The sequence below is a fragment of the Danio rerio genome, chromosome 6 (assembly GCF_049306965.1).
Source record: "Danio rerio strain Tuebingen ecotype United States chromosome 6, GRCz12tu, whole genome shotgun sequence".
NCBI lineage: Eukaryota > Metazoa > Chordata > Actinopteri > Cypriniformes > Danionidae > Danio > Danio rerio.
This window is the reverse complement of record NC_133181.1, coordinates 40,400,530-40,413,450: the sequence shown is the minus strand read 5'-3', so window position 1 is coordinate 40,413,450 and position 12,921 is coordinate 40,400,530. Positions and strand designations below refer to the sequence as shown.

General features: G+C 37.2%; 1 protein-coding gene across 2 annotated transcripts in view; it reads right to left on the bottom strand.

The window, feature by feature from the left end:
* Positions 1 to 4,901: 4,901 nt before the first annotated feature.
* The window catches only part of herc2 (HECT and RLD domain containing E3 ubiquitin protein ligase 2), a 97,540-nt gene continuing 89,520 nt past the window's right edge, over positions 4,902 to 12,921 (bottom strand). For both annotated transcript variants that reach the window (XM_073954340.1, XM_021477196.2), the window contains exons 88-93: positions 12,379 to 12,573; positions 12,154 to 12,266; positions 9,596 to 9,786; positions 7,706 to 7,811; positions 7,405 to 7,617; positions 4,902 to 5,903 (exon numbers count right to left, since the gene is read on the bottom strand). In XM_073954340.1, coding sequence (XP_073810441.1) covers positions 5,631 to 5,903; positions 7,405 to 7,617; positions 7,706 to 7,811; positions 9,596 to 9,786; positions 12,154 to 12,266; positions 12,379 to 12,573 — 1,091 coding nt within the window. In that variant the 3' untranslated portion in view covers positions 4,902 to 5,630. The remainder of the gene's footprint in view (positions 5,904 to 7,404; positions 7,618 to 7,705; positions 7,812 to 9,595; positions 9,787 to 12,153; positions 12,267 to 12,378; positions 12,574 to 12,921) is intronic.

The following is a 12,921-nucleotide window of genomic DNA, read 5'->3' as shown; positions in this document are numbered from 1 at the left end:
GAAACTATGATGTCCTAGTGTTGTCCTCTGAGACAGTGGTTCCAAAATTGGGGGTCGCTTGGTGGTTTCTAAAAGTCGAATAAATTTGAATAAACCTATTAGAATGAGCATATTTTAACCACAAACCACAGAAGATAAAAATAGTAGTTTATAGTTACGTAAAAAAAAAAACAACGTCATGCAAACAAAAAGCCATCAGCCTTTCAATTATTTTTTCACAGGATCGGTGTGTTTACGTTAGATTAACAACACAGCAATAGCGTCAGCTGCAGGAGATTGATTTTATAGCGCCAGGTTTAATTTTCTGACACCTTTATATCAATCAAATACATTAAAATGAATACAGGCCAGAACTAACCATTGAGGATGATCTCTGAATGAGAGTCTCCAAATGTAAACCAATATTGTGTCCACCAGTGTTTTTAAATGAAGTTAATATTAAACAAATTAATAAATGACAAAAAAATTGATGTGGTAAGTTCGGCTGTTGCACTTTTTTTGTGTTGTCAATATAGTTGTGTTTATATAGGCCTGTTGTTGTGTGCAATGTTTGTATATTTATAACCACCTCTAAAGATTTTGGGGTCGCAAGTCACTGGAATTGTTACTTTGGGGGTCGCGAGCTGAAAAGTTTGGGAAGCCCTGGTCTGAGAGTCGAGTAATGTCCTGTGTGAGGAGACAGGAGAACAATACTTGCCTTAGTGGATTCTGCCAAAAAAATGTTTGGTGGAGGGGGTGTATTTGACCCTTTGGTTCCACTCAAAGAAAAGCCTAATGCTTTGGCATACCAATACATCTTGGAGAATTTTATGCTCTTAACTTTTCTGGAAACACTTTTAGGATGATTCCTTCCTACTGCATAACAGTGCAAAAATAGAGGTCCATAAAGACATGGATAAGTGAGTTTGGTGTGGAGGAATTTGACTGCTCTGCAAAGAGTCCTGACCTTAACCCAATAAAACAATTTTGGAGAGGAGCCCTCAAACCTTCTCCACCATCACTATCTGACCTTAAAAGGCCACATAAAAGGGCACATGTAGAAGAACGGTCAAAAATTCATATAAACTTCCAAACTTTGTGGAAAGCATTTCCAGAACAGGGGCTCAGTGGTTAGCACTGTCGCCTCACAGCAAGTGGATGACTCCCAGAAGGGTCAGTTGGTGTTTCTGTGTGGAGTTTGCATGTTCTCCCAGTGATCGCATCTTCGGGTGCTCCAGTTTCCCCCACAGTTGCGCTTTAGGTGAATTGAATAAACTAAATTGGCTGTGGTATGTCTGTGTGTGAATGTGAGAGTGTATGGGTGTTTCCCAGAACTGGGTTGCAGCTGGAAGGACATCCGCTGTTTAAAACATAAGCTGGATAAGTTAGAGGTTCATTCTGCTGTGGCTACCTCTAATAAATAAAGGGACTAAGCCGAAGGAAAATGAATGAATGAATTTCCAGAACAATTGAAGCTGTTATAACTCCTAACAGAGTATCTGCAGGTTTTAAGAGCTACTGTATATTCAAGACTTTTTAAGAGCTTTATAATGTCACACAGAATTAAATTTAAGACCAATTTTATAGTAACGAATTCGCAAAAAAAGCATGCAACAATTAATTCCCATCCTTAACACTCTTTATTATAAATATCTTTAAACTAATAATAACTAATAATAATAATAATCAGGATGCAGTCTGCGGTAGGCCTAATATTACTGTTGTGGGCAAGATGCAGCAGATTTTAGAACTGTTGGGGTTTTTTCCGACAGGTTTCCTCAGCTGTTTTGAGTTTTTTTTTCCACACAGTATGTGAGCTTATAAAACATTTTTTGCACAAAATCCACCAAACCTCAAACACATTGCCCCTAACAGCTCTTAAGCACTGTGCAAAGTTAGGCTTGTGTAACTGGTTTTCATTAAATTACACTAAAAACTTCCCCATGGTTCTTCGTATTTAATTGGGTTCCACCCATTTCATTATAGGTGAGAAAAAGATTGATAAAGAGACTTTAAATAGATTTCAATACAGAAACAAAATCTTCTTAAATGGGTCAGTTCGGTAGCATATTTAAGAGCCTTGAAAATTGGATTTAAGACATTAAGTCTAATTATGGCTTTATTTATATAATATGGAATTTAAAACATTTTAAGGATCCGTGAGCACCCTGCTTAAGCATGGGTCAACTCCATATTAAACCTTATGTTTTAGTATAGGGGTCATGTTGATGTTGGCGCAGTGGGTAGCATGATCGCCCCACAGCAAGATGTGCGCTGGTTCGAGTCCCCGCTAAATTGGCCATTGTATACGTGTGTGAATGCAAGAGTATATGGGCGTTTCCCAGTGTTGGGTCGCGGCTGGAAAATCATCCGCTGCGTTAAACACATGTTGGATAAGTTTGCGGTTCATTCCGCTGGCGACACCTGATAAATAATGGGACTAAGCCGAAAAGAAATTGAAGGAATGAATGAATGTATTAAAATACTGATGTCATTAATGTGAATAAATCATGAATCAAACTCTAACAAAATGTCAATGTTTTCCAAACCGAAACTCGTTCAATACAAATACTTAGCTTTTCTTATTTTAAAAGAGTGTACAGTAGTCAGACCTTGCTGCCGCTGCGTTCTAAAGGAAGTACAGTTTTACAGCCCTGCTTGATTTCTTCTGCCTGCCTGGAGCCAAACTGACATGAGCAGAGCACCTGACCCGCTCCAGCATAATGCGCTCTGTGATTTCTGCTTATGAAAGAAAGAAAAAAGCATTAAGACGGTGAAGAATGCTCCAGATTTCTAAGCCATCATAAATCATTTTCCCTCCTCTTTTTTTTCTCCGTCATGCTCCCCTAATATCCTTTCATCTCTATTGCCTACATCACTCTTTGACGTAGACAGAAGATGGAGGCGGGTTTACGGTTTGACCTCTGACCCCTCAGCTTTACTACAGCCACCCCATTAAAAAAAAAAAAAAGCTTGTGATGAGTGAGGTATGTCAAGCTCGATGGCTCAGCCAAATCATGAGTAAAGATCATTTGACTTTCTTCTGGCTGCACGTGACGGCTGGAAAGGCTGGAAGTGCCCCATAAGCATAAGCCAGTGTGAGTGGTGTGGGTCATTATGGGGATTTTATTAAACCGTTTATGCTAGTGTTTCAATGGAATGTGTCTGAAAGGGTCTGAAAATCCCACACAAGACCAAAGCCAAAGCAGATTGAGACCAAAAAGAGTTTACCTGAAACAAAAGCAAACCTATTTGTGAATTTCAAAAATGTAGAAAAATCTATTTTAAGAAATCATGACTTTTAAAATTATTACTATTACTCTCTCCCAGTGTAAATACTGAAAGCAAATAATATCAGATCCTTCAAAGATCAGATTATTATAGTCCACAATGTATACTTTAAATATACTTTAAAAATAGTTTAACATACAGATGTTCAGATCAACTTTTTTGTTTTATTGCCAACTGCTTTGCTATTGAGTAATTTCTCTCTCTGTCTCTCTCTAAAATCGTATTATTAGTTGTTAATAATAATTTATATGGCAATTACACATTGTATTTGCAAATTAAAAAGACCTTAAAATGAACAAGTTACTGACAATAGTTCTAACAATATTCAGCTTCATTTTCTTTGGTGCAATACACAATAACCAGCCACTTTATTAGGTAAACCTGTCCAACTGCTTGTTAATGCACATTTCTAATCAGCCAATAACATGGCAGCAACTCAATGCATTTAGGCATGTAGACATGGTCAAGAGGATCTGCTGGAGATCAAACAGAGCATCAGAATTGGGAAGAAAGGTGATTTAAGTAACTTTGAATGTGGAATGGTTGTTATTGCCAGACAGGGTGGTCTGAGTATTTCAGAAAGTGCTGATCTACTGGGAGTTTCATACACAACCATCTCTGGGGTTTACAGAGAATGATCCGAAAAAGTTAATATATCAAGTGAGCGGCAGTTCTGTGGGCGCAAATGTCTTGATGCCAGAGGTCAGAGGAGAATGGTTCCAGCTAATAGAAAGTCAAAAGTAACTCAAATAAGCACTTGTTACAATCGAGGTACGCAGATGAGCATCTCTGAAAGCAAAACACATCGAACCTTGAGGCGGATGGGCAACATCAGCAGAAAATCACGAGTGCCACTCCTGTCAGCTAAGAACAGGAAACTGAGGCTACAATTTGCATAGGCTAAAATGAATTATTGTCCACTAAAATTGGACAATAGGAGATTGGAAAAACGTTGCTTGGTCTGATGAGTCTCCATTTCTGCTGCGACATTTGGATGGTAGGGTCAGAATTTGGCATCAACAACATGAAAGCATGAATCCATTCTGCCTTGTATTAACGGTTCAGGCTGGTGATGGTGGTATAATGGTGTGTGGGATATTTTCTTGGCACACTTTGGGACCATTAGTACCAATTAAACATCTTGTGAAATCCACAGCCTACCCAAGTATTGTTGCTGACCATGTCCATTCCTTTATGATGACAGTGTACCGATCCTCTGATGGCTACTTCCAGCAGGATAACACACCATGTCATAAAGTGTGAATCATCTCAGACTGGTTTCTCAAACATGACAATGAGTTCACTGTACTCAAATGGCCTCCATAGTCACCAGAGCTGAATACAATAGAGCACCTTTGGGATGTGGTGGGATGTGAGACTCGCATCATGGATGTGCAGCCGACAAATCTGCAGCAACTGCGTGATGCATCATGTCAATACAGACCAAAATCCCAGAGGAATATTTCCAGTACCCTGTTAAATCTATGCCATGGAGGATTAAGGCAGTTCTGAAGGCAAAAGTAACGTGTACCTAATAAAGTGGCTGTTGAGTGTATACTCTACACAAAAAAACTAAAACATAACATCAGAAGAAGATTTGGTTCCAAAGCAAAGAATAATAATAAAAAATCTTACAAGAACAATTTGGTTTAAATTTATTAACAGAAATGAACATTTATTTATAACATGGGAATGAGACCTCTCATAAACACATGGCACAATCAAATTATATACATTCCATAAGGAAAACAGTGCAGACACATTGGGAGAAAAAGGAGAGGAAATGTTGACCGACAACCTAAAAAGCAACCCCTGATCAGGCTTCACTGACTGAAAGACAAAAAAAAAAGATAATTCTCCAAGTTTAAAAGATTTTTTTCAAAGAAACACTGCTGTTTTCAAATAAAGAGGCAATGGTGAAATGATAATACTACCTCTATTGAACACAAAACGGATGTGAAGCTCTTCACTGAGACGCCTGTCAGGAATCGTCTACCACAGTGCTAGGCTAAGCGGTCAGTCCTCTGGAAGAAAACATGAACACAATGTTTAACACAAAAAGGTGTGTATTTTTCTCCCGTTGTTCTGGTTTTCTTCACAATAAAGTTTTAAAAAAGGAAAAAAAAATCTATTTTGCTTTAATGGTGTTTTAAAGCTAATTGCACATAATGATATACACTTAATTCTCTTCATTTAGTTGTATTTGTGTCTATGCACATATTAATAAGTGAGGTTAAAACAGACATCTTCGGTTCAGTTTACTTCTTTTTCTGCTTGTCAGCTTATTTTTAGGTTTCCTACAACTTACCACAGCATATGCCTGTGTGTGAGTGTTTGCCTGTGTGTGTGAACTTATGAGCTCAGTGGCCTGTCAGGTAATCCTGTGTGGAGTCAGAAGCGAATGAGTCTGCGTCTTCATTGTCCGAGTCATCACTGCTGTCGTCTGCGGCCGGTTCTCCGCTCAGAGCGATCCGTGCGTAGTCATCAGTGTCGATGGACTTGCAGAAGTGAATGGCGTATTTGAGTTTCTCCTCCAAGACTAGCTTGCAGGAGTAGCGAGGCAGCTTGAGCAGGAAGAAGCAGGTGTAGGACTCGGGGAGGAAGTGGTCGGGAGGGTTATATTTATCCAGCACCTGGTCAAAAAAAAAGGGCATAAACTCTAAAAATGAGCACTTATATTTACAGTGCGCAGCATATATTAGTACACCTCTCATAAATTTCTCTTTTAAATTCATATTTTAATAGGAAGCTATACAATATTAGATTTGTGCATATACATTATGATTAGTCAGTACTGAAGCCAAATCTGGAGCTTTGCAAACAAAATATCTTACGATAACGCACTAAAAACTAGTGCACCCAAATTTATTTTAGAGAAAAATATTTAAAAAAAAAAAAAGAGGAAAAAGAAGCAAAAAAAATGATAATGTAATAATTTTGTAGGTTGAATTTTTTTTTTTGCATTATTTTGCTTGAATTTAACTGTATGATCTTTCTATTTCTAATAATGTTTGGTAACTAAAATATTTTTTGAATAAATATATATATCCGCTTAACAAATCTGTTTTGTTTAAATGTACCAAAAACATTGCCTATATTCACTGAGAAATGGATAAAACTACTCATTTTCAAAATGGGGCATTGTATCTATCCATTTACAGAGCCAGTTAAAAGTTTGGATGCTTTTTTTTTTTAGAATTCATAACATCATTGCTACCATACCATGATTGAAGCAGGCAGTTGTTTTTTTTATATATTATTATTACACCAGAATAAGAGTTTAGTTCTTAGCATATCTGGCTAGAAAATAACAATTTTGTCAGGCGTGGTGCACAATTTAACTACAGTAAAGTCAATAAGAAAATTATTGAAACTCTTTAGTCACTTTTAAGCAAGATGCTAATGGTCTAATTTGATTCAATAATCTATGCTAAGCTAAGGTAAGCGGGAGGCCAGACGCAGCGATCGGCTGAATAGATTCAAAAATGTCAAATGGTTTAACTCTATGCGACCTGCTAAATAAACCTATTTTCAAAAAAGTCAGGGTTTCTGCAGGTTTTACAAAGGTAAATTTAAGACTTTTTAAGACCATCATGAATGAAATTTCAGACTTATACAGGGCTAAACAGTAAGGATTTTTACTTACCTCATTAAAAACTATTCTAATTACTTGAATGATACTTAAATAATGTCTTAAAACAAGCAAATATTTTCCCTCGGCTTATTCCCTTTATTTATCAGGGGTCGCCACAGTGGAATGAACCGCCAACTTATCCAACATACGTTTTACACAGTGGAACGTTTCATCCTGAAACCCTGTACTGGGAAACATCCATACACACTCATTCACATACATACACTACGGCCAATTTAGCTCACCCAATTCACCTACTGTAAAGCGCATGTCTTTGGACTGTGGTGTAAACTGGAGCAATTTATTATAATCTATGCTCAGTAAAGGAAAATATTGCAATGTCAGATTTTTCCAATATCGCACAGCCATACTTACTACATACTTACTACATATTAACTACATATTTAAAGAGTTAAATGAGTGTGCAATCATTGAGCAGATTTTAATGGAGACCTGTAGATGTAACTGTGAGAATTGTTGCCTCAAGAGACAATAGTTACCTGCACTACAAAGTCTCGTCCACGGAAGTCTGCGATGGTCCTGGGAAGACGCGTGCGGCCCCAGACGAACCTGAGGAAGAGCGAGCGTTCTGTGTTAGAGAAAGACTCCATCACCTCCCAGAACCACTGGATGAGCGGTGCAGTGGGCTCTACTCCTTTATATGTGGCCACTGATTTGAGCAGATGCAGAGGGATGTCCGGACTTCCGCACACCTGAACAACACAAACAAGTGAGTCAGGTCTACTTAGCATTCATGAACACATACTGTTCATTGTTTGTTTATGTTTCTCATGTCCTCACCATGGTCTCCAGCTCATAGCCGGTAAATAGAGAGAGGAGCGGTACCGGAACCACACGCGCCATACCTTCTCTTACAGCAGACACCTGCTCATCAAACTCATGCAGCCTGGAGGAAGAAAACAACATCATACCGGTAAGCTTTACTTTGTTCTTTCCTTAAAAGTCTCTTTCCTTAAAATAAGCGATTCAAGATACTGGATTTTTGCTGATATCTAATGAGCTGAATTATAGCTGATATTAATGCTGATACTGATTTCTATTTTGCTTGGAAGGCTTGTTTGTTTGTGAAAATATTTATACATAAATGTTAATAAATGAAAGCGTCAGACTTGTGATTTATGACATCAGCCAATGTTCCATTAAACTTAATATTTTTGCATTTTACTTTAATTATTATAGCAGTATTAGGCATGAGCTTAAGATTCTGACGGTATGAAAACTTGAATAAAAATATCACAGTTTCACAGTATTGTGATTACCGCTCAAAGAATGTTCATTCATTCATTTTCTTTCCAGCTTAGTCCCTTTATTAATCAGGGGTCGCCACAGCAGAATGAACTGCCAACTTTTTTAGCATATGTTTTAGGCAGCGGATGCCCTTCCAGCTGCAACCCACCATTAGAAAACATTCATCCACAGTTATTCACACATACACTACGGACAATTTAGCCTACCCAATTAAGCTGTACCACATCTTTGGACTTGTGGGGGAAACATGCAAACTCCACATAGAAATGCCAACTGACCCAGGTGAGGCTCGAACCAGTGACCTTTTTGCTGTGAGGCGAAATCGCTACACACTGCGCCACCACGTCGCCCTGCTCTAAAACATGTTCTTTTTAAATTGGTTGGACAAAAAACGAAATTTTTGTATTGAACACAATATATTTTATTTTAAGAAATATTTTAAAAGAGTAAACATGTCTGGCTAAATCATTTAAATAAATCATTGACTTCTGCTATCATTTTCTTCAAAAACGTTTCAAAGACACCGGTTTCTTTACAATTTTAAAAAGGCATCTTTGTATATCTTTCTTTTCTCTGGATAGATAAGGAAGTCACTGCACTGTTGAGGTCTATAGCATGCTTAGATGTTGGTCTGCAAGTGGTTTGTTTTTTAAAGGTTTGCTGAATTGTGAGCTTTTGATGTGGATGCTTGTTGGAGATACTTTTCCGCTAAAACACTAAATAAAACATGTTAAAAAATTACATACAGTAGGAATACAATAGAAAAAATATAAAAAAAAATGTTAGCAGTTTTAAAACCAATACTTTTTCAAACCTTGAAAAGCAGTTATCATCCTATGCCTAAACAGTTTTTATTTTTATCGGACAGACACTAGAGCCCATGGGGAGGATACCGTGACGAAAACTATTAACAGAGCAGATATCTGTGATTGGTGGCCCTCACAAAATCTGTCTCTTTTTAGTCACAGATTCTGGTTTTTACTTTAAATAAAACTATGTTTTAAGGTGAAATTGTTACATATGCTACATGTATTTGGTGTAGCAATTACAATTAATTATGCAAAATAACATGCAACTAACCCTAAACCTAATCTGTATTCAAATCTTAACCATAGAGAAATTGTATGTAATTCATTATTATAACTCGGTAGTTAAAAGAATAGTTACACTGTAACAAAGATCCTTTATGAAAAAAGTGTAAACAAACAGACTCATCACTTCTTGCTAGCACTACTGGCCGCCAGGAAAGTTGCTGCAAGTTTATCCACACATTTTATTGGCAAGGCATATTGCCATAATTTTCCATACTGGCCTTATCCCAATACTTGCATTAAAAAGTTATTATTGGTCATTCAATCTTTCAAATATTGTATATCTTTACTCAAAATGGGTTAAAAGAACCTTTTTCCCTAGCAATCCCACCTGTAATTTATTGCTAGCCGCACATATTCACTGCGGTTTTCAAGGCTGATGTGGGAATGTTTGGAGCTGAGCTGGACTTCTTGTCCGCAGGCACTGGGCACAGTGAAGGGAAGAGGCATCGCCTCAAACTCCTCCGCAGACGCCTCGTTATCTCTAATATACATCAGACCGGGGATGAAGTCCTTGTCCACCTAACACATAAAAGAAAAAGGTGTACAATAATGTGAATTCCAGAAAAAACTAAACAAAAACAAAACAAAAAACAAAATAAAACTAAACAAAACTAAATAAAATAAAATAACATTCAAACAAAAAAATACTAGCAATATTAAATCAATTAAATAAAAATAAAACAAAAAAACATTAAACTAAAAGCATCAACATAGTAATAACAGCATATTAGAATGCTATTTGAAGGCTCATTGCAAAAGATTTAGCTTCAATATTACAGAAATAAATTGCATATTAAAATATGTAAAAACAGAGAAAAGAATATTAAAAAAAGATAATAAAATATCAAAATTAAAAAAAAATCTAATCATTAAAGAAATACATTCTTGGAGATTATCAGATAATTATCAACTTACTAAAGACCTTATACTAACCCCAAAACTGAACAGCAGCATATTTAAATGCAAGTGGGACACAATTTACATTCAGGTACAAATTTTAACTGGACTCATATGTTTTGATTTATACACATGCGAGATTTGGTCAGCAAATGTGCGTAAATTAAACTGAATCTGTGTGAATGGTTATAGTATTAAAGAATGAAAGGAATGAGCGTGTGTTTTAAGTGCATCACGGTCAGCGTCTCACTGTTGTCTTGTGCTTGGTAATCTTTCTCTTTAACCTTTCTGATATCTCCAGGCAAAAGCACAAACAACAGCAGCTCTGTGCGCAAGAAAGGTCCTGTACTGAGAAACGCCATCACTGCAACAACACATGATCCCAGCGTGAATGCAGGAGACCCATATGCTCACTTACATTCGTCTTTACACATCACACGTGCATGATGCACACACTTGGATCTCAGAAAGTACATCTCAGAGATCATTCAATAATAAAAAAAAATACATATGTAGAACTTTGATGTATTACTGTAGCATATACATACCACATAGATTTAGAGAAAGCTGCTTATAGTACATGTGCATTAAGAGCGGTGGGTTTAATACCGTTGTATGTATCAGTATGTATCAGCTGACCACTGATACTTACTGATCAGGGCAAATGTACAGAATGTAAAAGGTATGTACTTACATTCAGTGCGTTTACATAATGGACTTAGAAATAAAAAGCTACAACTACAGACATACTTTCAGCATACCAATCACAACAAATTAAAAGTTAACCAAATGCAAGCAAACTAAATTCAGAAGTTGCACTACTACACTGTAAAAAATGCAAGATTACACACAATTCACCAATTCATGTTGTCCCAACACAAATTTTGATTTTGAAGTTATCTTCAAAACAAATTTATCTGAAATGAACATTAAACTGTGTGTGTTTGTGTGCATGTGAGTGTGTACGCAGGGCCAGATTAGGAACATATTGAGCCCTGGTGCTATAACCTAAAAGCCCCATTTATTTTATCACCTCGCAAAAGTTTTTTGTTGTTGTTGCTATTGTCTGGCCCTGTTTGTATGCATGTATGAATGAATACATGTACATAACCTAATTAAACTTAACTAAACAAAAGTGGATGGATGGATAGATAGAAAGATGATAGATAGATAGACAGACAGACAGACAGACAGACAGACAGACAGACAGACAGACAGACAGACAGACAGACAGACAGACAGACAGACAGACAGACAGACAGACAGACAGATAGATAGATAGATAGATAGATAGATAGATAGATAGATAGATAGATAGATAGATAATTTCTAACGACAGACAAAACGTTAGACAGGGACAAACGGATAGAATGGTAGACAAAACGACAGACAGAACGATAAGAAAGAACATCAGACAGAAGGATAAGACAAAACGTTAAACAGACAGACAGATAGAATGGTAAACAAAATAACAGACACAACAACAGACAGATCGACAAGACAAAACATTAGACAGACAGGCAGACAGACAGAATGACAGACAGAATGACAGACAAAACGTTAGACAGATAGAACGGTAGACAAAACGACAGACAGAACAATGGAAAGAGCGTCAGACAGAACGATAAGACAAAACATTAGACAGACAGACAGACAGACAGAACCCGAACTCAGGACACCCTGATGTGCTACAAATTCTAAAATTTTAAATCTAGGATAAAATAAGACAAAACCAGTCCTAACCTAGTTAACCCTAACAAACCAAACCAATGCAGTTACGTTGAATTTTTTCATTTAATGCTTTGTCATTTTGTTAATCCAGTCTAAAAACTAAAATCAGACCAAATAATTAAATTTGAATAAACCCATTAAAGTGTAAATATGCTACCTATTGTATTTTTAATTTAGTTAAATGCATGCCTTTAAAATGTTAATTTTGTTAACAATAATAGAATAACTTTGGATTCAAACACACACATTCAGTCTTACCTCACTGAGATCAGCAATGGTCAGGTTCATGCCTGCCAGCTGTTTCCACACAGGTTCGGCCAGATACAGACTAAGAGGACTTCCTGTTCGGATCGCTATGCCCAGGAGCACCCCTAAACACAAATACAAGAACAGAGCATGCTCTACTGCCAAATCTGACAGAAGAAAGTACTGCAGCTGTGTAACTCCAGACTGCCTTGAAAGTGTTTTGAGTGCAGCTGGTACCTAGGAAGCGGAACATGCTGATGTGCAGAGGGGATTTGGCAGCTGGGTTGAGCAGAAAGCAATCTCTGTTCGCTCCTGACTCGTCTCTGCCATTAGGAGTGACGATGAGCAGAGGAGTGAGGCCATTCTGAAGCTCCTCGCACATTTCTGCGATAGATTCACTGTATCCGCCACCACAGTCATCCACCGACTCACCTAAAAAAAAAAAAAAAAACACACAAAAACATGATAAACATCCTCTTTCTCTAATGTAAAATCCTCCATCCGCAAGGCTGGGTTTACAGCTGTGCTTTTTTGTTCTAGACTCCATAATACTGCAGAGTTTTCGACCTTCAATAACAGAGACTTTCAGAAAAGCTGCAGACCGTGTTTTAGTTTTTGAATTGTGGGATTTCAGTTTCTGTGTTTGAGTAAACAAACCAAAACTTCTGAATATGATTGTGTCGCTGCCCACATTCACTCAATGATTAGGCCTTTGCGTATCAATCATTGTGATCATTGCGTTTGTTTTCCTGATTTTTCAAACCCCTGTTATATGACCAT